At 36.1% G+C, this 26558-nt stretch overlaps 1 protein-coding gene across 1 annotated transcript in view; it reads right to left on the bottom strand.

Moving 5' to 3' along the window:
• The window catches only part of TAF4B (TATA-box binding protein associated factor 4b), a 128070-nt gene that overhangs the window by 80238 nt on the left and 21274 nt on the right, over nt 1–26558 (bottom strand). Inside the window, exons 4-9 of the mRNA XM_024580450.3 lie at nt 22283–22444; nt 22054–22176; nt 15058–15147; nt 11399–12004; nt 2466–2601; nt 2031–2136 (exon numbers count right to left, since the gene is read on the bottom strand). Coding sequence (XP_024436218.2) covers nt 2031–2136; nt 2466–2601; nt 11399–12004; nt 15058–15147; nt 22054–22176; nt 22283–22444 — 1223 coding nt within the window. The remainder of the gene's footprint in view (nt 1–2030; nt 2137–2465; nt 2602–11398; nt 12005–15057; nt 15148–22053; nt 22177–22282; nt 22445–26558) is intronic.

The raw sequence follows: 26558 nt of genomic DNA, 5'->3' as shown, positions 1-26558 counted from the left end.
CAATGGGCCAGGTATAGAGAAGGTCATCAAAGGGTAGAGCCCAGTGTGCCTAGCAATGGACAAAACTAACCTTTCCTCCCCTAGTATATATATTGCTGGTCATGCGGTTTGGACCCCGACCTTTCCTCCCTCAGGAGAACATCTAGGTCTCAGTCATGTTTTAGCTCCAGGACCAGAAAAGCATCAAAACCAGACAAGCGATGCCATGGCTGACACAGGACCAGCAGCATTGACTAATGACCCCCTACCCTGGCATTAACCAATCAGTAGAGACCATGACCCTGAAACGGCAAACCTGGAAAGCTGATGAATATTCTATTGGGATGCCCCCCTGAGACCTCCCCTAAACTTTCTGCCTGCAAGAAGAGATTAAAAACCCCCAGGACAAAGGGCCCAAAGCATGCTCTCCCTCCCAGGAGCACACCCAGGCCTTTCCCTCCCCTGGCTTCTTCCCCATAGGCACCATTGGCACGCATCTCCTAAACTCCAAGGGACCCCTCAAGACTTACAACAAGGAGAACAATGGGCAGTGGCAGCTCATCCTAGGCTAAGCCCCTGAATTTACCTCCAAGGTCTCCTTTTCTCTGACTTCCCCATGAGCCAAAGCAGCCCAGCCTAGGCTCTCCTATTGCTTCTTCTATGCTAAACCCTTCCTCATTTCACTGCCCTGGGTGTGCTTTTGCTGCGGCCAATAAGTCCCTGCTTGCTTTACTGCAGTTTGCCTCTTGACTGAACTTTTTCCTTCAAGAAGACAAGAAACGGGGTCTCATCGTCTCACCAGTAACATGTGGATAGCAAATAAGCACAAAAACAGATGCTCGACATCCTTAGTTATTAGGAAAATGCCAATTAAAACCATAATAACTACTACATACTTATTAAAATGGTAAAAATCAAAAGAACTGAAAATACCAAGCACTGCCAAAGTGAGAAAGCAGCTGGAACTCTCATCATCGTGGGTGGGAAGATAAAATGGTACGGTCCCTTTGGTAAACAGTGTAATAGTTTCCAGATGCTCCTGGACTTATGATGGGGCTACATTCCAATAAACCCATTACAAGTTGAGAATATTTTAAGTCAAAAATGCATTTAATACACCTAACCTATTGAATCTAATAGTTTAGCCTTGCCTACCTTAAACCTGCTCAGAACAGTTATGTTAGTGGACAGTTGGGCAAAATCATTCAGTAGCTGCTGCTCCACGCCCCAAAAGAACATAAGGTATTTTGCTAGTTCAGGAAATAATAAAAATTGAAAATTCGAAGTACAGTCTCTACTGAATGCATAGAGCTTTCAAACCACTAACAAGTAAAAAAATCGTAAGTTGAACTGCAGTAAATCCAGGACCTACTGTAGCTAAACATGCATTTATTTACCTAAAGATCCTGCCATTACACTCCTGGATATTTACTACAGAGACATGAGAAGCTATGTCTACAAAAAAAAATCTGTACATAAATCTGTTTATAGTAGCTTTATATATAACTGTCAAAAACTACGAACAACCCAATGCTCATCAACAGGAAAAAGAACAAACAAATTTATATTCATATACCAAATACTTTTCTCCAATACAAAGAACAATCTTCTAATATTCAAATGACATAGGATATGAATCTCAAAAACATACTGCATGAAAAAAGTCAGATGCAAAAGAGAAGATATTATAATTTTTCACTTATGTAAAGTTCAAGAATAGACAAAAATGATCAATGATGATAGATATAAAAATAGTGGCTGTTAGAGGGGTTGGGGATAACTGATATGAAAGGAACATAAAAGTGATGAATACATTTAGCATCTTGATCTGGATTATGATTACATAGGTGTATATCTGTCAAAATTCATTGAGATGGACACTTAAAATAATTTGTGCACTTCTTTGTTTATAAATTATGTTCAAAGTACTGTTAGTTTTTTAAAGACAAATATATTTATTTATTGGAAGTATTATTCTATCACCTTTTTTATTTTATTAAAAATATTATTTCCTTAAACCACACCAAATTTTAACTATTATTTTTCTTTACCTCAAGGATGTTATTCCATTCTCTTTTATTTTATTCTTCTGAATAGAAGAATCTTGAAGTGATAGAATTTTATTTCCTGGCAGTGTAATTTGCTTTAGAATGGAAGCTATAAAACAAAAGAAGAAAGAAAAAAGTATAATAATAATAAAATGGGCAATCACATCACATTAGGAAAAATTCAGTACAACAGCTTTTAATATAAAATAATAAAAAAATTTTAGCTGCCCTGACACTATGTTTAAATTCAAACATGACAATGAATTTATTCCCTGAACATAAAATAATCTACTAAAATCAAGACCTCCAGTCTTCAAATTGTCTAAAGAATTACCGGTACTAAAAAATATCATTCAGAAAAGGTGACAGAAACATGTCAATAAAATATCATTTATATTGGTAGATGTTTCAAACACAGTGTGATGGGTCAGAGCCTACCTGGAGATGGCTGAACAGTAGCTAATGCAGTGTTCACTGGCATCTTCTTCTGTCCAGATTTCTGAATGGTCAATGCTGAGGAATGGGAAAGTGTAGCCACTTGCTTCGCAATGCCTCCTGAAGGCTGCTGGACTACCTGAAACAGTGAGAACTATTACAGTCATTCAACCAAACCTGCTTCATTTGTAACAACAGAACAAAGGACTGTGTACACCTAACTATAAATATACCTTGATCTTAGCATAACAAAAAAGCCTACTTAAAATTTAAATTTGTATGTAGCAAAATTAACTTGTTCAAAAGTGAAAACCATGAGTATCTCACACTTTATATTTTAGAATGGAATTCAAAATTATATACTGCCCAATTTAACCCTTCATATGAATCCTTTCTTCATTTTTAAACTTTTATCGTGGAAAATTTCAAAATATATACAAAAATGGAAGAAACAATGAAATGAATCCACCTATGCCATTATTATCCAACTTCAACAATGATTAATTCATTACCCATCTTATTGCATCTATATCCTCACCCACTCCCCTTCCACCCTCAATTATTTTAAAGCACATTTGGATATATCATTTTATCTATAAATATTTGCCAATATATTTCCAAAAAGATGAGGACTTTTAATGGGCTGCTTTTAAAAAATATCTGGAAAATGACAATGCTAAAGGCATTCTCTAAAATAAACAGTTCAAGAAATCCAGAGGGTGAGGGTTGGAGATAAGGGAAGCAAAATTAAAGTAATAGCAGGGCCTTATTTTTAGCTTCAAAAAAGAAGAAAAACCCAGAATAACAGGGCTTCATGTTTTTTCCACTTGAAAGAAGAAAAATTGTCACCATGTATTTGAGCCAGCTATTGATAGTGAACCATTTATAAGTCCTTCAACTCATTTTTGCCTAATATAAATGAGCAAGGAAAGAGACTTCTAAACAGAATTTTGAAAGTAAAATTTATTCTATACTTTAATTTTTTGTAAATGAAATTTAAAATCCAGTGTGCATCACTAACCAAAAGTAACTTGTAAGACACTCCAAACCCCCCAGTAAATAATCCTTTAGGAACTAATGCCTCTAGAGAAGAAACACAAATTGTAATAATTCAATTTCCATCATTCTAAGATGAGACTCTTAAATAAAAGACAGAAAAAGCTCTTGGAAGCAATGATGTATTTCAACAAGTTGAAATCCTACTTATGTATTGTAAGATCCTAGGGGTCAGATTAAAATTCTACAAAATAATATGTATACAATAACAGTTTCATTTATACATTCAGAAAGAAACTCAACAGAAACACTCATCAACAATTCTGGCCTATTTCCCTATTGTTCATATTTTCTTCCTTTATATGCTTTATTAGGTATTCTTTCCAGCATTTTAATTATGAAAGACAGTAATAAAATATTAGAAATCTGTTTATGAGTTAGTCTTCATACTATTTTTGATGAATACACAAAAATATAACAGACTGGAAGTCTATTGTACTCTCAGGTGGAGAGGGGGTAGGGCTCCACTCCCCAGGGACCAGGCCGGGGGTGGGGGGCGGTGAGGGTGTGAGGCAGGGGGGCCAGCCCCCACCAGACCAGATGCTGGTTGCATCACCTTAGCATAGAACAAGCTTCGGAAGATGAGCCTCAGTGCCAACTCATATCTGGGGCTGTTCATGGCCTGGTCTAAAGATCAACTAGGGTCAAGTTCACGCCAGTGGCAGGAGGCAAACAGGCCATTAAAAAATAAAAAAAAAAATAAATAAATAAATAAGCATGCAAAATGAATGATACATATATAAATACATATATATATATATATAAAATGAGTGATATGGGATATTTATATATATCATAAAGATTTGAGTTGGGATTAACAACCGGGATTCCCATCATTGTTCATTTTAATAAATATACCTCTTGGGGCAGCACATGTGCAGCATATTCCTGCACATTTGGAGAACAAAGTAAAATTATGAGTGAAAATATGCACGAAAATTCATTAGTGTTCTTTCAAAGGAAGTACCATTTAAAACAGTTCAGGGGTGGCCAAAAGTAGGTTTACAGTTGTGAGTACACAAGAGTTTATTGTTGTATAATTTATTTATTATTTATTGTATTATTTATCATCATTATTAATGTACTGTTTCCCACCCCTGTATTAGGCATCTTATGGAGACTGAATTATCTTAGGGAAATGGAAACTGGCCCAAGGAAGAGATATTTGCTATTACTTGGCAAGCAAAAGAAAGCTATTATATTTTTTAAAACTTAAGTCCTTTATTTAATTTCCCTCCAAAAAACTGCTAGAAAGGAAGCCTAAATACCTTCGCATCTTCTTTTGACATATCAAATTCTGATGTTTTATCTGGATATTAACAAATTAATGTTCCAGTTGTTTACAGGAACTACAGGTCTGGAACTACACAATATTCTTTAGGTTACAGGGTCTTTTTACATTAACTGTGATTTTTATATAACTATGATCTGGGATATCAGACAAGGAACTGTTCTTAATTTCTACATGGAAAGGAACCACAGAAACACAATTATGGACTGAACAAGTCATTGAGAAAATGCTGCACACTGTGCTTTCTCTGTATTTCAACCCAAACCCACCTCCTTGTTCTTAAATACACAGCAACCAAATACTTATCTCTAAATAACTCATGCAGTACATGCACACAAAGTTACTGGAATCATGGGTACTGTTTCCTCTAATTTCTATTTAATATTCAGTATGTGATTACTGGCCTGTACTCACTAAGGCTGAGTTCTAGAAAATAGAGGGCTCTAACTAAACAAAAACTGTAGCATAAAGTTAAAAAAATACATGTTGGTTGCCAGTTATTCCTCAGGAACAGCCAATGTGTCGGTCTTGTGCCACTATTCCTAATCTTCTGGGACAACAGCATATTCCACTAAATGCCAGCAATTCTATGTGCCCACATACAGCCTCAGAGTATCTCTGAACACAGAGCTGAAGTAAAATCCTACAATAGGAGTTGAAATTAATGTCACGCCCATTTAGATTAAAACTCAGCCTTGATTAAACCTCAGGATATGCTGCTCTATAATTTAAAGGGCCTTCTAAACACTTTTTAAATTTTGCTCAAATGAATTTTTTAATTATATCACCTGCTTTTAGGAATCAGTAAATGCTGCTTCAAATCAAGAACCTATAAATTTCTGTTTAAAAAAATTAAATGTGCTTATTGTATGATTTGATGTATATGAAGTTCTAAAACAAGCAAAACTAATCTGTGGGAGAAATTATCAGAAGAGTCCTTGCTTCTGGGAGAATGGGGGTGGGGACCGACTGGGAAGGGACACAGGAAACCTTAAGGTGCTGGTAACATTCTGTATCTTGACAGGGGCTATGAGTTATACAGAAGTAAGCACTAAGTCAAAACTTATCCAATAGTGCATTTAAAATCTGTGCATGTCAGTGTATGTAAATTTTAGCTAAAAAGAATAAAAAAAGAGTAAACAATGTTAAACTGTAGTTAATAATGTGCATGTTTAATGATTTAGGAAGAAGTCTTTGAAATGCATAAAATTAAGATTGATGAGTGGGTAAATACACAATAAATCAAGTATACTAATTGTAAATAGTAAAACCTAGGTGGTTTGATATATGGGTGTGTTCACTATAAACTTCACCTTTGTTATGCTTCAAATTTTTCATAATAAAATATTTTCTCAAATAATATAAAAACTTACATATGGCATATATAAATACTATTTCTAAATAGTTTATTTTCCATAAATTCTAATGTACCCTTAACAAACTCATATATACATATATTTTTTTCCTCAAGTAAATTTAAATGAACTGGCATTAATCAACTTATATATTAAAACTTTTATTATATAAACTCTGACTAAATGATGGTCCATGAAGACGTTTCTATGCAATTCCTAACTATGTATGGTAAATAAAGGGTAGGCCTTACTTGCATTCAATCTCTTTCTTCACCAAACCTTTCTTTAGTCCTATTTAAGTCATTATAATCACCAAATGAATTCAACCTCTCTCACACTTAACAGAATGCAGAAACAGGAAAAAATAGACAAACAGCTTGAGTTTGGATCCTAGTAGGTTCAGTTTAATATGAAACCGAAAGTGAACTACTTGAGCCACTAAAACAACCAATGATACTTTTTTTCCTACTCAATTTTTATTTCAACTTCTCTAATGAAAATACTGGAGACCAGCATACTGGAGGCTAAAATTTACACCTTAAAATTTTTTCTCTTTATCCAGTGAGAACTTAAGTCAGAGATAATCAGCAGAATTAAGTCTCACAAAGTACTTCATATAAAAATGTATTTGTTGAAAATTCTTTAAAGGTTCCCCATTAATTCAAAATAATTAGGTACTAGCAAAAAATATGAGGCAACAAAAAATTTTTTTTCTAATATTCTGGGTCAATTTTAGGGGATAAGTTTTACTTCAATATAATGAAATGGAAAATTGCCACTTTAGTAATATGCTAACAATTATTTGTTTTTCTCCTATATCCACAGAACAGTGATATTTGGAGAATTATTGTTGAATACACTTGGCCACTTATTTACCAAATGTTTACAATTCCATTAAGGAAGAAATGCAAATAACAGAGTCACTTGGGGGAATATACATGTATTTGACACAAGAAAAAATATCTATGACAAAATTAAAGCTCCCTGCCCAAACTTCAAGTATAAATTATGCTCACAGATATTCAAGTGATATATAAACACAAAATTATTAAGAGTAATAATATTCAATTTACTCTATAAAATTATTGGCCTATTATACAAAAACAAAGACTACGAATTTTCTATTAACTTTCTCATTCATGAATTTTATTCACACACATTATGGATTTGAGAGGCTTACTGTTTAATTTTATGTGGTAAAATTGGTTATTAAAATTTACCAAATATAATTTTTAAAATAATCAAATTAAAATTTAGGTTTTTAAAATTAAATTAGCTTTTGCTAATTAAGTTTAAATTAAATTAAAATAAGTCTTTAAATTAAACTAATTTAGCTTTTGCTTAATTAGTAAAAGTTTTTTCACAAATATCCTAAGAAAAACTTTTTAGCACTGAAACTCCTGAAAGCTTCTATTAATTATCTATCACCAGTATACTATAATCCAATTCCAATCTCTTTTATAACTTTTAAAAAAATGTTAAAGCTCAACATTTAGTTGGAGTATAGAACATCAAATAATAACAACTATATCAGACTTGATAAATAATAAGATTAACCATTTATAAGAACTAGAGTCTTGTGAAATCCCAAGAACTACTAATTAGGTCCATATATCAACAATTCAAACATTTGAGGACCAAAATATACAAAGCACTGAATTATTGGTACATTAAAAACTTACCCCTGAAGAAACTGAGTAATTCTAGTTCATTTTTTGGATGAGAGCTTCAGAAGATCACAGAGGATACATACAATAATCAATAAGATATATCTAAATTTTATAAAAATTGGGAAGGATCTCTTTAATCTAGCAAAATGTGTAATTTCATAAAATAATAACAGTAACTGCACAAAACCTAAACTCAGCAATGGTAGATTGACAAATTTTTTCTAACTTGAAAGTGTGATATTTAAAAGGTCTTATCCGGAAGGCAGGAAACCTATATACTTCTCCAGAAAAACTAGTACAAGCTGGAATAAAGTAGTAAGGAAAAATTTTAAATACGTGGTCAATTATTAAAGGAGATTACACAAATTTTAAACCTAGCGCTGGACAAGACAGCCATGCTTGTATTCTCCAGACCATATCTGGGGACCCCATCCTGAGCTGCATGAACCACAGATTTGATCCGGTAGAGCAATTCCCATATTTTAAATCATATTTGCCATAATTCTGCTAAGCTGTATTAAATATTTTCTTATGTTTCTAGCATCCTGAGTGTTCCTCCTCACATATACCTAGAATTGCACTGGACTAAGGTTTGCAATGGACTTACTGATGATATTCTTAATTACCATTTTTAGACTATAAGACACCCCCCCCATTTGGGAGGAAAATGGGGGTGCGTCTTACAGTCCGAATGTAACTTACCTGGCTCACTGGGGGTGAGCAGGAATGGGTGGTGAAGCGGGGTTTATTTTCCTCCTCTAAAACCTAGGTACGTCTTATGGTTCAGTGTATCTTATAGTCCAAAAAATATGGTACTCAAGAAATACTAATTAAAATGTGAGCCTAGCTTAATCCTCTCTGTGGCGTTACTATAGAGAACAGTTTATGTTATTTTGTGCCCCATGTAAAAATCTGTTGTAAGACAGGGGGACTGGATGAAAGAAGGTGAAAGAATTAGCCAAAGAACAGACTGTATGTGTATAAGGCATGGACATAAACAACAGTGTGGTGATGGCCTGAGGAAAGGGAGGGTGAGGTCTGGGTGGAGGTGGGCAAAGGGGGAGAAAATAGGGGTCTCTGTAATAGTGTAAACAATAACAATAAATATTGCCTTGGCTGGTGTGCTTCGGTTGGTTGGAGCATCGTCCTATAAACCTAAAGGTCGCAGGTTTGATTTCTGGTTAAGGCACATGCCTAACCTGCAAGATGGATGCTTCTCTCTCACATCGATTTTCTCTCTCTTTCCCTCCCCTCCCCCTCTCTAAAATCATAAGCATGTCCGTGGGTAAGGTTTAAATAAATAAATATTAATTTTTAAAAATCTGTTGTAAAATAGATTAGAATGCATATGCAGCATCTAGCTGCATTTTTGCCATTTTAAATTGGAAAGTATGAATACTGACATCAGATTTATTCACTAAAATTGAAATAGAGACCAAACAAGAAAGCAGAATTCACAAGTAAAATTAAATTATTTCACTATCTTACAAGAACAAAAGTAGGAAATTAAAAAAAAAATCCTAGCCCTGGCTGGTGTGGCTCAGTGGATTGAGTGCCAGCCTGCAAATCAAAGGGTCGCTGGTTTGATTCCCAGCCAGGGCACATGCCTGGGTTGCAGGACAGATCCCCAGTAGGTGGCACGCAAGAGGCAGCCACACATTGATGTTTCTCTCCCTCTCTTTCTCCCTTCCTTCCCCTTTCTCTAAAAATAAATAAAAATAAAATCTTTTTAAAAATCCTTAATATTTGCCATTGGATTTTGTTACATTTTTTAATTGAAATTATTTCTAGCGTATAACAAGTTAAAACTACAAAATGGAAATACTGCCAAGATATTATTACCAGACAGTTTTCTGTTTCAGGACACTGCAGAAACCTAGAAGTTCTTGCCTTGAGCACCATAACCTGATGAGAAAGAAGGACACTGGGTTCTAGTCTGAGATCCATTACTCAATGAATGCCAGTGGATGAGTCACTTAAATTTCCAGACTCTTAGTTTTCTCCCTGACTTTTTGGCACCACAAATTTATTTTAAAATCCACAGTGCATACATGACATATTTTAAAAACTCTATGTAGCTATAAAGCATTATTTCATTTCAGGGACTGATACAGATGTTTCATTAAAATTAACACTGATTCAAGAATCAGCTACAACCCAAAAAAAGATTTCAATTCTGTTCAGTACTACCAAAAAGAGGCCTTTCCTTGGGGCCGTTATTCCGTTCCAGTGGTTCCCAAACCTGACCAATGTTTAAGAATTACCGCTTCCAGAAAGGTTTCATCTGAGATTAAATTCCGACACTCAAGAGAACCTCTGCAAGGCAGGTATATTTCTCCATTTGAAAATCAGACTCAGAGCAGAAAGAGATGAAAAAAGATTAGCATCCAGGAAATGACTATTATTTCCTACCTACCCAAGAATTCGATGGCTGTCCAAATTAATCTTTCCCTTTCATTCTATGCTCAAAGCTGTCCTCTGACTCAAAGATAATCACCTGCAGATGCTAACCTCTTCTCCTGATCACACAAAACATGGCTGGGAAGTTTAATTAGACTTTACTATTCCAAGTAGAATAAACTAAAAAAAGAGATTCAAAACACAGCCTTTACTGTGAAGGCTTACAAAAGAGAGTGAGGGCAATCACCAAAAATCAAAAAATAGCTAGCTTAATTATTGTATAAGGTAGGGGAGAACTTTACTTAAAAAAAAAAAAGAAACATGATTTTAATTCACCATGTACTATCTCACACAGGTTAACAATACTTTATTATAGTCAGAAGACTATAAAACTTTTCTGGTCTAGCATAAAGTAGAATGTTCTAAGCATTCATTGGTAAACTGCTAAGATTTCTTTTACCCAAGAACCTCCCAACCTACTGAATTTAAGAAACACAACCTTTTATATACTCCTTTCACCATGTCCCTCCCTCTCCCCTCAGCATAGTTTTTAAAAGAAATGTTACCATAGTATCACCTATGTAATAACTGTGCTAAAATATTTCATCTGCATCTAATCTCGAGGAAACGGTCAAACAAAACAGAATGAAGGACATTCTGCAAAATAACTAGCCCAGGCACTTAAAATATTACAACATAACAAGCAACCACAAAAGACTGGGAAACTCTTCCAGAATTAAGAACCTTAAGAGAAGTGACAAGTAAATGTAATATACAATCCTTTATCGGAAACATCAGAAAAAACAGCTATCAAGGACATTGTTGGGACAACTGCAGAAATACTTATTGTACCAATATTAACTTCCCACATTATGTTGAACTTATGTTGGAAAAAAAAAAGATTTTTTCTTAAGGGACAGGCAGTATATAAGGGTACAGTGTCACAATTTCTGCAAGCAACTCTCAAATGGTACAGGAAAAATTATATGTGTATGTTTTGTAGTACGTGAATAGAGAAAGAACAAAGCAAATGTGGTAAAAAGTTAACAAGTGGTCAAACTTGGTCAAGGGTGCAGAGGGGTTCATTTTACTAGTCTTTCCAGTTTTCTGAATGTTTGAAACTTTCAAACTAAGAAATTGGGAAAGGAATGAAATGCTACTCACTAGGTGTTTGACTTTAACTGCCTGTGGAATACCAGCTGGTTGCGAAAGGATGGGTCCTGCCTGTGTAAGTTTGATTTGGACTGGAGTGCCAATGACAGGCTTGTCAGATGTGGTCCCAGCAGAAGTAACAACAGGTTTCACAGGTGGAAGACAAATAGTTGATGCTGAAGTTTCTCCGACAGTTACTGATGGAAGAGCCACTGTCACTCCTGCCCTGGAGACTACTGGTTTTTCAGGTTGAAGTGAGACAGCTGTAACTGTAGTTTGTATCGATGTCACAAGTGGTTTTGGAGTCTGAAGCAAAACAGTTTCAGTTGTTGTTCCTCCTGCTACAGCAGCTGGACCCACAGAATGAAGTGTCACAACTCCAGTTTTTGCTCCCCCCGAACCAGCAAGAGAATTCAGACTTTGTACTGACACAGTTCTGGGTGTTGTTGCTCCAGAAACAATGATAGGCTTCTCAGACTGTATTGAGGAAACTGTTGTTGTCGTCACAGAAGTTGTTATTGGTGTGGTACCAGTGACGCTGCCAGAAGTCTGCTGAACACACTGCTGAATAAAGCTCTGGGAGTTAGGCATGAGTTGTCGTAAGGCACTCACACTTTTCTAGAAACAGGGAAGGGAAAAAAAAACCACTGATAACTGAATAAATTGGCTACTAGTACAACAGAAATACTCTGTATTTCATATCTTTCAAACGAAAATAATTCAAAAGTATATCAAGTAATTCAGTTGAGGAAATCTGATATCACTTATTTACATCCTGTCAATATCCAAGATTCGATTAACTTAAAACCCAAAAGTGCTTTATTTTTCAATACAAAATTATGTCTGGGGATTAAGCTTATTTTGCATACCTGAAAATCAATTAGTTAAAATAAAATAGTTTTGCCCTGACTGTTGTGGCTCAGTTGGTAAGGCATTGTCCCGCAAAGCAAAAGGTCACCAGTTTGATTCTGGGTCAGGGCACGTGCCTGGGTTGTGAGTTCAGTCCCCTGTCAGGGTGTGTGCGAGAGGCAACTGTTAAGATGTGTTTCCCTCTCACATCAATATTTCTCTCCCTCTTTTTCTCTCTCTCTTCCCCTCTCTCTAAAGATAAATAAAATCTTAAAAATAAAATAAAAACAGTTTCACACTTGTGTGTACCCATCTAAATCCCGTAATAAACCACTAACAACTTCAGTATCTATAAATTTGTTTAAACAAAAGTGGACTAAACAATTTTTTTGTTAACTAACTTTCAAACTTTTTTTTATCCTCACCGAAGGACATTTTTTCATTGCCTTTAGAGAGAAAGGGAGAGAGAGAAATACTGACCAGTTGCCATCTAATATGTGCCTGTCCTGGAGATTGAACATGTAACCTTAGTATGTGCCCTGACAGGGAATTGAACCCATAATCCTTTGGTCCAAAGGAGATGCTCCAACCAACTGTGCCACACTGACCAAAGCTAACTTTCAAACTTTTGATAGAAATAGTCTTCATATCAAAATAAAGCTAATACAAATATGGTCAATTTTCTTAATTGAGCTATAATATTTTCCAACTGAATTTTAAGTTGGTTTTTATCTTTATTTGCTGTTAAAGGTTTAAAGACAGTTCAGGCTAAAAAGTAGAAAGTTCTGCCTTTCATCCTGGAGTTTGGGGTTCTTCTTTTCTTTTCTTTTCTTTTTTTTTTTTTTTGAGTAAGAAAAGCTGAAAAAGCAAGTGGATAGTAGGTTACCTTGGCAAGTTCATGGGCTGTTTTGGAAGATTTCCTTGTTTTGACAAATTCTCAGACTGACATGAACTACTGCTCCTCTTTCTTTCCTTTCCTTTAATTTTTTTTTATTAGAAGAAACTGATAAAATTCTTATCCAAAGAGGTTTTCAAGTATATATAAAAATAATAACAAAAGAAAGTCTCTCATAATCTTTTTTCAAACTTCAAAAGTAGAAAAATTATGCCACTTTAAAAATACATGAACAAATTAAGTGATTTGATTAAATTTAAGCTAGAAATCTAAGATGAGGAAGTCCAGAGAAAAACACAACTGGAAAGATATTAAAGTAATAAGATTTAAAAAAATACTAAATTCACCTCTTAATCCTCTGGTTAGAGTTAAGAATAAAGTCTCAATCCCTTATCCCTATGCAACATCCAACCCCAAAAGCTCCCAAAAATGAGAAAAAAATTCTCAGGAAAATGCATAAGGCTTATTAGGTCCTTAGAAAACAGATAAAAAGTACAACTAGTTCATGGTAATTTTTGGTAACCTCAAGATACTGTTTGCTAGCAAGTCGAGTCAGGCTAAATGCCAGACCTGTGAGTTTAACCTAAAGTTAGTCAAGTTATACAGTGTTCTCATTCCTAAAATGGAAAATACTGTCTAGCAGCTATTCTCAAGACTGGTATGAAAATTAAGTGAAAACAATGCAAGTTAAAACTAAACTATCTATCTAGCAAAGCATCAGATACTCAGTAGGTGCTTACTAATTTCTCTCCTTCTTCCCCATGGTGTCTCCAGTGAGTATGAAATAAAAAAATAGTGGTACCTCAGTACTCATCGTTAATTTGTTCCGGAACTTGCCACGAGTGCTGAAACCAATGAGTACCAAGCAAGAGAAGCATTTTCTCTTGGGGTACAGTGTCATGACTCATATAAGTTCTAGCAAGTGTGACAAGTCCTGAGCAAGCACCAAAAGCTGAAACATTTTTTTCTCATCAAAATGTGATGAGTACAGGGTTTGACAAGTTCTGAAGACCACGAGTACTGGATATGACTGTAAACTCAATAGAACTGTCAGTGTCATGCAGAGCACCTATGGCTCATACAACCTTTGCACTGAATGGTACCCAAGGAAGACTGACTCTAACTTCTCAATCAAGAGGGTAGTCTGAAAACACAGCACTAGTCCCTTGATGTTAGATATTATGCTGACCCTTTAACCTTCCCTTTCCTTCTGAAAATGTGGTGCTTCATCTCCCTTCCCACTCTTTTTTCATGAGGCAACCAAGAAAATCTTCCACTATGAAGCCTTTTTCATGTCCTCCTAGACAATTAAGCCAAATTTTTCTAAAGGCAATGCCTTATTCCATTATTTCAAAATTTATGGATGAGTCTTTGGTTCACTACAGTACCAGGTCTTCAATGACTTTATAAATTTCAATTCAATTTAGATACCTGTGAGTATCCAAAAATATGTATTTTCAGCCTGCCAAACCAAGTTCTTGTTAATAAAGTTATTGTTCTTCCAACAAAATTCTATTTTAATCAATAAATCTTAGAAAACAATATGCCTCCTAACAAAATAATTTTTTAAAATAGCCTTTTCACTAAATTTGACATTACATGATTTATTTGTAAGAAAATGTGAGTCATTAGGACAAAGCAGAAGGTCCTATTTTTTTTAAATGTGAAGAATTTTGCATATACAAGCATTAAAAAACATAATCAAGTTATATTCATGAATCAGAATGTACTTCTGTTTTCCCAATGTGTTCTCATCCAAAGAACATAAATTATCAGTGTGATTTACAGATTACAACAACACTGAGAGGTTTCTCCTACATGGTTAGTTATTTTCATCTTAAATTGCTGTCATGTTGAAATATTCAGGTTTTAAATTATTTTAAAGTAAACAAAGAATTTCTTCAATGTAATAAATACATAATTCTACCTTAAGAAAAGGAACTAAATGAGGCTGAGGTGAAGACTTGAGTTCAACATACAGTTGTTTGGTAAATTCTTCTGCTTCAATTTTTGCATCCTGAGGTTGGGAGAAAGAAAAACAGCATTTTTTAAGTCTACAAATATTTTAAAACAGGAACAGTATGTAATTCATGATGACTGTAGACATAACAAGCTCTGAACAGTGATAACGGAGGCATTTTTTTCATGTCATTTGTGAAATGAATAATCATAAACCATAGAGATATTTGTTCATACAGGGATGATCCCAGAAAGCAAAATATGAGTGAAGCTGGTAGCCTGAATAAAGCTATTGCATTATATTCTGTTAGGAACAATTAAGAAGTGAAGACACAGGAGTCCTAAACTTCTTAGGGTAGAACGAAAGAAGTTGTTTGGTTTGGGGACCTTGAGGTTTTTGTTTTTTGTTTTTGTTTTTTTTTGCCAAAACTGTTGGCAAGAAACACAATGGTAACAAATTTAAAAAGGTATTGTCATATTCTACATCACTAGGCATTAGTGGTAAAAAATAAAAAATAGAGCCAGTTTCTTTTTAAAATGTGCTCACTGAGGCAGTAAAATTAATTTTACTAAAGCCCAACCCTTCAGTAAACATCTCTTTTAAATTATGTAGAAGAAGCTGGAAACCACACATAGAACATTTCTGCTGCAGACCAAATTAAGATGCTCAAAGAAAAGCACTTTGTGATTGATGACTGAACTAGCTGATTTTCTTCATTTACTGGAAAGAATGTCAAGCCAACCGGTTATTCAGAAGACTTGGGTATTTGATTGACAGGCATTTTCTCAAAAACAAACCAACCAACCAAGCCTGTCACTGTAAGGAAAAAAACCGATAGCATTTGTTGTTAATATCAAATTTAGAGCTCTCAAGCTAAAATTAGAATTTTGGGTGGCTTCTACACCTTTTGGTTAAGATCCAGTATAGTAGAATTTTGGACAATCTGTAACCATGATCCTGAGTTTGATAGCTTCCTAGTTCTTAAAGAATTTCCTTACAAGATTGGTCGGATTACAAGTATCATTTTGGGGTAACTCAAATAACAAATCCATCAACATTTGGAAGATCTGCACAACTCTGTGAACCAACATTTTCCAAATAACCGAAATGCATCGTTATAATAATCATACATGAGTAAAAGATCCATTCATAGTGCAATATAAACCAGTAGATCTGAAGAATATCCATAATTACCTGGCAAAAAGCTCTTAAAATATTCACTTTTCTAACCACCTCTCTGCATGAGGTCAAACACTTTCCAAATACTTCAACCAAAAGAACACATCACAAAACAGATTAAATGTAGAGGCAGATATTATAATCTAGCTATCTTCTATTAAGTTGGATATCAAGGGAATTTACAAAAATATAAAGGAATGCCACTCTTTTTGCTCAAATTTTTGGTTTTGGAAACTAGTTTTCATTTTATATGTTGTTTATATTAATATGTGATGGGTTTATTGTTATTTTTAAATAAACTAGTATTTTTTTTAATTTCTCAGTTTTAATCCCAACCCCACAACAACAAAATGAATTTGGGAGTCCTCAATTTTTAAGAATATAAAGGTATTCTAATACCGAAATGTTTGAGAATTGCCATTTGCTGTTCTAAGCTAAAGAGACCTTAAGCTAGAAAGGATATTTGATTAATTCCTAACTGCTCCTAGCTGTCCACAAAATACACAGAAATTCTTTGTACTTAATAATTTTTTAATGTTTTCTTGAATACATGTTCTCTTCTATCATGCCTCCCAATTTAAGAGTATTCCACCTCGAAGAAACAAGCCACCAGATCCCCTTTTAAAACTAGCATACCTTGAAAATAAAAGGCCAAAAGCTCAATGTCTACTTTAAAAAGACCCTCAAAAGTTAAAAACTTGTTCATATTGAAACAGGGAGGCTGATTGCTGGGAGTAGGGGAACCCTGATCCCAGTGTGACAGGCTGTATTCCATGGAGTGGGGGAAGGAACACTGAGAAGAGAGAGCTTGGCTTCCCTGGAGAAGGGGGAAGGGTCAACAGGAAACCACAAGGCAGCAGCGACTGAAGCCCAAGCTGGGATGTGCTATATGCCCAAGTGAGGGTAAACAAACTGCACATGACACCTCATCCAGGGAAGAGACATTGTGCCTCTGTGGGCAGCTAGAAAACCATCCTACCCGCTTCCAGATCATGGTGGCCAGACACACTGTGCAAGCTGGCACACATGGTATACATTAGCCTGATTTGGCTAACAAGTCGGACACCTCCAAAGGACATAGGATTTAGGGGTGAAAAATTTAAAACAAAGGGTGTGCAGAAACTCAGCCCTTTTTCATGCTCCCCTCACCCCATCTGGTCAGGTGGGACTGGGCATTCACAGGACCCAGTGGACACTGGACCTTGCTCCCAGCTCTTCCCTTGCCCTGCTCCCCCCACAGTCAGGAGCAGGCTCACGTGGATGTACGTAGCAGTGGGCCCATGGGATGCTGCGACCCTGCACTGCTCTCATTCACTCACTTTTGAAGGCAGTGCACAGATGCACCGGCCAGCAAAGCTTGCCATCAGCAGGGGTGCGAGCAACTTTGGAAGCCAGGGCACCAAGGATAGAGCCCTTAGCACTACCAGCTGCAGTGATCTGGCAGTGCATCCCAGCCCCGGGAGAAGGAAGGAGCTGTGGTGAGGCAATGGAGATGCTGGCCTCACAAGTGCACACTCCAGAGAGAGACAGCCTGGAGCTGGAGATGGAGATCTGTCTGCATAGCAGTCTTAGATTCCAAAAGGGCAGATAAGAATGGAAGGGGGCAGGGGGGCCTCTGCGTATGGATTTGATTTCAGTCTTTTGGGGAACAAGAGGAGTTCTATGTTTTGCAGAAGAGAATGACTTAGAGCAGAGGAGCCCCCTCTTCCATTCCTCAACAATATTGTGTAAGCATATGTACAGCAGCAGGCAGTCAAATCCCACTTTGCCAGGTAACAGTATCACTTACAATTTTAAATATTTAAAAGTTTTCCCAAATAGAAAACTAATCATTTCAAATGTGCTGTATTCCTAATAAATTATAGGTAGCATAAACAGTAATAAAGATGGTATTTTAATATTTATAAACTATGCTTGTTTTTCTGTACACTATTTGAAATACAGTTGACCCCACAACATGGGGTTAGGGACCCCAATCACTGCACAGTAGAAAGTCTGCATAGAACTTTTGACTCTACATTCAGCCCTTCGCATCCTTGGGTTCAACCAACCAAGGATTGAAAACAGTATTTAGGAACTGCAGTTGGGAGTGTGAAAATACTGATTTTAATAGCAGTTGGTTCAATCATGGATACAAAGAAACCCACAGATACAAAGGGCCAACTATATTTATTGAAAAATATCTGCACATAAGTGGACCTACACAATTTCAAACTCACGTTGTTCAAGAGTCAACTGCATGTCAACATAATTCTGCTGAAAAAAAGTAACCATTTTTATATGAAAAACAGGCAAAAATTATCACTGTATGGTCAGAGGAATCTGTGTATTTTAGTAGTTCAAAAAAATCCAGGTAGTAGTTGAGATCTTATGTCACCGGCATATGTCACCAGTTTAGCTAAAATAAACTCTTACAAAAATTCTCTACAGGTTTAGAAATTTCTTACATCACCATTTACTGTATGTCAGGGTTCCAAAGAAGCCCACCCACAACCACCCTGCAAACATGGAGTGGTGCTAGGCCCCACCCATTCCTGGCTGTGTAGAGTTGACCTTGGATGAGTTTCTGTCAAATACCTGAGCCTCTTTGCTTTAAGTAGCAGGCCATGGCTTTATTTGAGCTGTTATTAGAAAAATCCTCAAGATGGATAAGGGTTGGGATAACCCAGGAAAAGGAAAAAGTGGGTTGCTATTTTTAATTTCAGCTTTTAATTGGATTGCCTACTGAGAGTCTGAACAAAATCTTTGTTGAGAGTAAATGAGAGACTGGACTCTCCTTAGCTCCAAAAGAGAAAGGGCACTTGCTATCCCAACCCGATAGCCAATAGGGTGACAATAGTTGTTCAGAACCCTAAATCTGGAGTGGCGGAGGTTAGGTGCCAGGAGTTGTCTGGTGCGGTAGCACAACTGATCCCGGAAAAGCCTGCAGAAGTCCCAAGGAGAAGAGCAGGGAGCCCTGGAATGGATTCATCCTGAGAGAAGGGCCTGAGCCTTGGAAAGCATTGCAGCCCCAGCATCCCTTGAGCTCTCACTGGCCCCTGCTTGGTATTCTTAAATGATCAAGAATCTTTGTGGGGTTGTATGAGAAAAACTTTCCTCTAGAGTGTAAAGTGGTCCTTATAGAGAGATCCCCAACATTTGTCTCATCTACAGGCATGCATGTAAGGACTGGTTTTCCCTATAAATTTGTTCAGGCTCTATTGATCTCAAAATTAACATGGGAAATTGTCCCTCAGATGCCAACAAGCCCCATGACAGTTGCCAGCATCCCATTAATACTAACATGGTCAAGAGGAGGATCCTTTGATACTTCTAAATTAATCTTTTGTACACACAATTAGAAAAAGCTGGCTATATATTAGGCAGAATGAATAAAAAACATATTTAATTGGTCTCTCAGAGCTTCAAAAGAGGATTTCAATAAATAGATCAATGTATGATGTCATGTAGGTATCAATCCAACTGTTTGACATATTAATAGCTGTCCATATTTTAAAAGGGGGGAGCTCATTTGGAACTTGACTTGAAAAGACAGATATAAATTGTAAATGCATGGAAAACAAAATTCGGATGCAACTGTTTGTTTCTGTATGTCTATATATGTGTTGTAAATGTAAAATAATTTTCTACCTTAAGATGGGATTGTTAAAAACAAGCACTTGGTATTCCAAAATTCTCAGAAATATAGAACTAATTCAAATGCTTTTCAAGTTCACACAAACTAATATTAATCCTTAGTAAATATTGGGTTTGCCAAAAAGTCCAGTTATTTTTTTCTGTAAAATAAGACACATTTTTCATTTTCACCAATAACTTTTTTGATTTGGATATTTTGAGTATGTTGGCTATCTCCTGCTATCAGCTTCTAGTGGGCAGAGGCCAGGGGTGCTGCTAAACATCTTCCAATGCATCAGACAGCCCCACAGCGAAGAATTATTTGGCCAAAATGTCAACTGCACCAAGAAACTTCACAAAGCACTTTTGATGCATTTGATCAGTCAGCACCTTCTTCATATACTCCACAAATCTTTGCATTTCAGTTGTGTTTTTACCTTTTTTGAAATAATAAAGCATAATATGCTAAAAATGTTGCATATCTTCAACATTAAAATGGCTGCACAAAAATTCACTAATTTTGGAAAGTTTTTTTTAAATGCACACTGATATGACAGCTGTCACAATACAATCTAACAAAATTGTTTCAAATGAAATTAGACACCTAAGGGGCCACTAGAGCCATTGTACAGAAAAAAGTAAGACTTTTTGGCAAACTCAATAAAGGCTAGCTTAAGTTTGTTAGTTTAACTAACAGATGTCTTTATTTTACCTGAATTTTATATAATAAATCCATGTAAATAATTGACTTTTATGTCTATTAAAAATGTTTCTAGAGTTTATAAAATGTCTAGTTAAAGAATGTTAATTGATTACTTCTTAGTTTCACTAGAAATTACGGTTTTAAGGGTTAAAAATCTGTTTATATAGAAATAACTTTGCAATGTTTTAGAACACTTCAAAATATTTAAAACTGCATGAGAAGCACTATAAAATAAGTGATGAAAACTTCTAGCATATATTGTATAGATAAGCAATGGCTATACATTAAACAAATAGCCATGGCAAGCGTGAATGGCTGTTTGGTTCTTCCCTGCTCCCTGGCTACTCATTTTTTGGTTTTTTCATTCCTTCATGCCTCACAGTGTGCATTTTAGCTATCCCTAGAGGAAGAAACTTATGAGCTGACATTTTTGAAATGAGACATCTTACACTACTGCCAATGTTTGATAGAGAAAATGCCAAATTGGTAACTGCTTCCTTTTGTTAAGCAGAACTTTAGGAGAAGGAGGAGGGCTGGGAGGCGGGGTATAGTACTTGCAGAAAAAGTTCATAACTTTGATTAACTGCCTCCAGTCATGTATCTGGTTTTAACAGGATAACAATAGGTGCTCTGGAGCAAGATAAAAATCTGAGTTAACACACCTCCACCATACTTATGCTTAGGAGGTCATGCCCTCCCTCGGAGGAGTATGTACTACCTTCTCCCACCAAAACAACAAACAAAACCTATAGGAAAAAATAATGGGTTGCACAAACAGAGCTGCAAAACTGTTATTCTCCAGAGCATTGGGAATCTTGCTCCTCAGCATGTGTCATCAGCTTGGCTCAAATAAACTCTTATAAAACTTTTTAAAAAATCTAAAATTGCATCTGTCTGTTATATCCAGAGCATATTTCTTAAGCATATAACATGCAGTATTTGCTAGTTTCCATCTTCACCTGTTTTTTAACACATCTATAAGCATTTTGCCCAAAAAAAGATAGAAGAAACCAAGGATGTGTAATTTGGTAACTAAAAGACACAGCATCTTGGCACTTACACAAACCACAAAGATCATCACACTTATTCTTCTCATCTTACAGAGAAGGAAACAGATACGAGGAAGCTAACTTACTTTCACAGGTCCCAAAGTTTGTTGTTTGGACATATACAGAACTGAATTTTATTATTTGTTAGTAGCCTGGCTTTCTGGAATTTAAAATTCTAGTAACTTTTTATTTTACTAAACAATCAACCTTCTCTCCGAGGCCCTTTTTAGGCTAAGGGAAGCAGGACTGACAGAAAGTAATACACTACAGCAGATTTCCTTAGCTAAGATTTATAATTATTACAAAGCTTTCAAGAAGCAAAAGCAAAGTTTATCAAAAAACCCATTTAAAACAAACCTCACTTAAAAATACTTCTTTCCCATTTAAAATTTGTTCTATGGATTCTTACTAACTTACCAAAAGTTGTCCCACCAGCTTCTTCACATTCTGCCCCATTTCTGGGGACTGTGATCCACTACATGCTAGTTTTATTAACATTGCAAGGAAGTTCTTACATTTCTTCACATTTTCTAGCATCGTCTACATGTAGAAATATAAACAAACATTCATAAATGTTAGGTAGAAAAGAGAGTTCAAAAAAAAATGTAAAGAGCTGTATTTATGTGAGGTGGGAATGAGAGCTTACCGGAGAAAGATTGGTCTGAACAGCTGCTGAGTTCTCTGCTTTGAGACTGGGCTCACTTAAGGGGGTGTGTGCTGCTCCCAAACTTGAAGCCTTCAGAGTAGTTACAGTATTCAATGGCTTTACAGGAGTAACTGTGACAACGCTAGTTGGCACAGCCACAGACTGAAATTAAAAGTCATATATATTTAGATATGTATTACTATGATATGTATCATAGTGGGTGCCTCATTTCACACTTATCAGACTACAAATGGACTTGAAATCTTTGCTTTCATCTTATGTTCTACTAGTCTACGGCAATGTAACGGTTACATAAGCCCTGGACCCTAGCAGATCTGGGTTTCAGTCTCATCTACCTACCTACCTCCTTTTCACTGATACCTACTAAGTATTGACCTCAGGAGACAAGTTATTTAATCCTGCTAACCTTCTGATTCCTGTTAAAAAACAAAACAAAACAAAATACAAGAATAGCAATGGTACCTACTATCTTAGAGTTTGTGAAACACAGTGCCAAGCACACAGCCCTCACAAAATATTATTTATATTTCTCTAAAAAGAATTTGAAATAGTAAGCCTTTATATGAAAAAATAGAATTCCTATCCTGTAATTCTCTGCTTTTTTATAAGCATAAAGCAAAGAGATTTACTGGTCATCTCATATTCAGATAAGCTGCTTTTATGTAGACCACAAGAGTAAACATTACAAATATTACAAAAGTGGTATCTTATTTTCACACTGAAAAGAATTTCAGTTGCTTCTTCCACCCTCTATTGAAATGAGGTATGATTATAGCACCACCTGCAGGATAAAAAGTTTCATACAAGAAATCACAAGTCAGGCGGTAATTTAGAAAATCATATTGAGATAAAACCACAATCTTACTTTAAAGACAAACACTAAAGTTAGAGAATGTGAGTAAAGTTTGGGGTATATGGAGAATAGTATTTTCAATTCACATGGAAAACTGAACATTGCACCATCATTTTCATTTAAATGCTTGTGTTCTATAGGAATATGGTACAAAAAGTTCAGGTTGCTATCATCTTCAAGAAAACCTCCTTCTGTAGTAGTAAAGATAGGTAAATTTGAATGTACCACTTTATAAAAACCAGAGAGTGTATTAGGCAAGAATGTTTTGAGGGTAAAAATGGCAAAGAAGTTAACACTGATAGGCATAATGATGAAATGTTAAGCTAAAAAAGGGTAAAACAAAAAACTGCACTTAAATTAGTTCAGTTTTATTAAGTATGACCAGATCTCAAAGGCAACAGTGGAAATGACATCTCTTTCCTATTCCTATTCTTAGTCCTGCTCTCCATGGACAACTACTGTATATTTTCCTTTGAACCCTTTTCAAGATTTTTCTAATAATTTTTTTCACTTCATATACAGTAAGTAAATATCCTTTCTTCAGTGAGTCTATTTTTTGTATTCAGTCATTGGCTCTTTGTGTTACTACATTTAAGAGATATAATCTGGAACTTTAGCTGATGAGTATGTTACCTTTCAATACTGGTAGAAGGGGTTCCTCCAGTGAGTTTTGTCCCTCTCTCTTACAAGCAAAATAAGGCCCAATGAAATGTGAGCACAGGAAAAGTGTTCTATTTTTTTTGAGTAGAGGAAGCACGGCATTTCTACACCCCTTGTCAATATTTTATTCTGTGCCTGGGACAAAATTTGTCCTTCATGACCCTGTAAGATACATTCACTTTCCATGTGAATTCCACCTCTTAAAAGCATGGAGAGCCCTGGCTGGCATACCTCAGTGGATTGAGTGCGGGCTGCAAACCAAAGGGTCGCCGGCTGGATTCCCAGTCAGGGCACATGCCTGGGTTGTGGGCCAGGTCCCCAGTGGGGGCCATGTGAGAGGCAACCATATAATGATGTTTCTCTCTCTCTTTCTCCCTCCCTTCCCCAGCCTACATAACCTCACTGTCGTAATGGATGAACCACCTGAACTCAATCATAACTCTGCCTCAGACTCTTGATAGACCAGTCAATGGTACTTCCTTACTTGTCAAGACTGCACTGGCACTGACGAGGCATATGTGAAGAACAGGAGGAAAAAAAACCTGGGGCATATGTGAGATCATCTGTGAAAAATCAGTTATACATAGAGCCAGTAAAATGAGTTGTATGCAAATTTAACAGACTAAACTGCATTTCAAGGAGGATAATTTTCTATTCCTGTCTGAAAAAGCAATCAACTTTGAGTTTATTTGTAATTAGAAATACTATTTTCTAAATGTAATCATTTGCACATTATATTCCAACCTTACAATGGGTCAACTATATCTTCATCATCAATACAATATAAAACTGAACAAAGATTTCAAACTAATTCCTGTGTTATATTTACTAGACCAGACCACATTTTAAGACATTTTAATAAATATCAATACCTACAAATAGGAAAATACTTTTCGAAATTTCTTAACACACATTTGCCTTTATCACCAAATAGTCAAGTACAAAGAGTTCTATCTTCTCTCATTTCAAAGTTCTAGCTCCTTATTTCCGAGAAATGCGTAAAACTGAGATGCTTTAGCCCTGAAAGTGAACACAGAGATTATTCATTAACTCCACTCTTTTATAATTTCTACTGCTTTGGCCTACCACTGAGGAGCAGCCTAGCTTAAAATATGCAATGATCTAAAGCGGAAAAAGTTACCATCTACATGGATATATCAATGGTAGAGATATATACATTTAAAAAATCCAAGGAAAAGAACTAACAACCCAGATATACCAGTTTAGAACAACTCTAAGTACTAAATCTTTGAGAAATAGATCCAATGAAAAAACCCATATACTCCAAGTACTGCATAAGTGATAAAACCCTTCTATAAAATAATCATATAATAAATTCTTTAAACTTCCTGTTTTTCTGATGTCTCAACATCCCCGCAAATAGTCTATGAGCAGTCCATCAAGGTGACTAGGTGTACCAATGTGATAAAGTTAGTGCCTGTCTGTCCCCATCTGACTGTGACCTACTGACATTCAAACACACCAATGAAATCCCCTCATGCCTTTTACTTGTGCACTCTCTACCAGCCCTCAATAAAGGTACCTGCACCCTCACTGTCTCTCAGCTTCGCACCTGTTTGGTTGAGATTACTATCTGGGTACTCCATCTTTATGGCCACCACAGGGGTCACACTTTCACCAAAGGACAAAGCTAGAGTCCCTGTAAACTAGATGTCATGGCTGCCTCCTGGGCACTTCAGATTCCTTGTGTGCAGATCAGCAGGGAAGTGAGGATTCATTATCATGATGGGGTAACTGACCTGACATCTGGAATAGTTAGAGTTACTGTTACACAGTGGAAGCAAAGAGAAATATGTGTGGTAAATACAGGTGATCCACTTAAGTGTCTCCTGGTATTTCCTTGCCCAACTGTGATGATAAATGGACAAGAGCAGCAACTCTTGCCTCAAAAGAGCATGGTGATTAGGACCTCATATCACCTGGGATTAAGGTCTGGTCATACTACCAGTTAAGCTGTCATGACCAGTAGAGTGGTGGTTAAGAGTAAGGGAACTCTGAATAATAATGAAAGAAGGAGATGAGGAGTATTAGGTAAGTAATGTCCTACTAACTTCCTTCCTTCCTTGTTTCCTCAAGGAAGTAATCCACTGGAATCTCGAAAGAATAGGTCTTCGAAATGTATGATGAAGCAGATCCCAGTAATGAAAGGGAGTATACTGTGGTGAAAGAGAGGTCTGCATTGTTCTAGCTGCTGGGAATGCTATTAGAAACCCTAGAGTTGTCAGTTCCTTCAGGTTTTAACTCAGCTGCAGAGAATTACCTTGCCCAAGAGAAAACTCTCCCTGGAGAGTGCACATCCAGTGACTGATCACAAGGGAGAGATTAAGTAAGGCCCAGCAGCCCATGTTGGCACAAATGGGCCAACTCTGACAGGCCATATTTGCTCCAAAATTCTCCACCACTTCACGGAGGCTTTACTGGGCCTTCATCTAGTTCAAACTCCTACTTACTCTCCCTTCCCTTTCATAGGTATCATTTCCCTAGTTAACATCCCATACACCAAATTCTGTTCCAGCACCTACTTCCTGACACTGTGACACACGGCTATTTGATGCATTTGTATAACTTAGTATTTTCAAGTATAACTAACATTCCAAAAATATACTTCGTGTTACCTTGTGTTTCCCATACCTCCGACAGTTACCAGTTTGATAAGTGTCATCACATATCACTGGATTGCTCTCTTCCATGTCCCACAGTAACCTATACACCTGGCAGAAA

Source organism: Desmodus rotundus, chromosome 10 (genome assembly GCF_022682495.2).
Source record: "Desmodus rotundus isolate HL8 chromosome 10, HLdesRot8A.1, whole genome shotgun sequence".
Taxonomy (NCBI): domain Eukaryota; kingdom Metazoa; phylum Chordata; class Mammalia; order Chiroptera; family Phyllostomidae; genus Desmodus; species Desmodus rotundus.
This window is presented reverse-complemented; position numbering and strand designations above follow the sequence as displayed.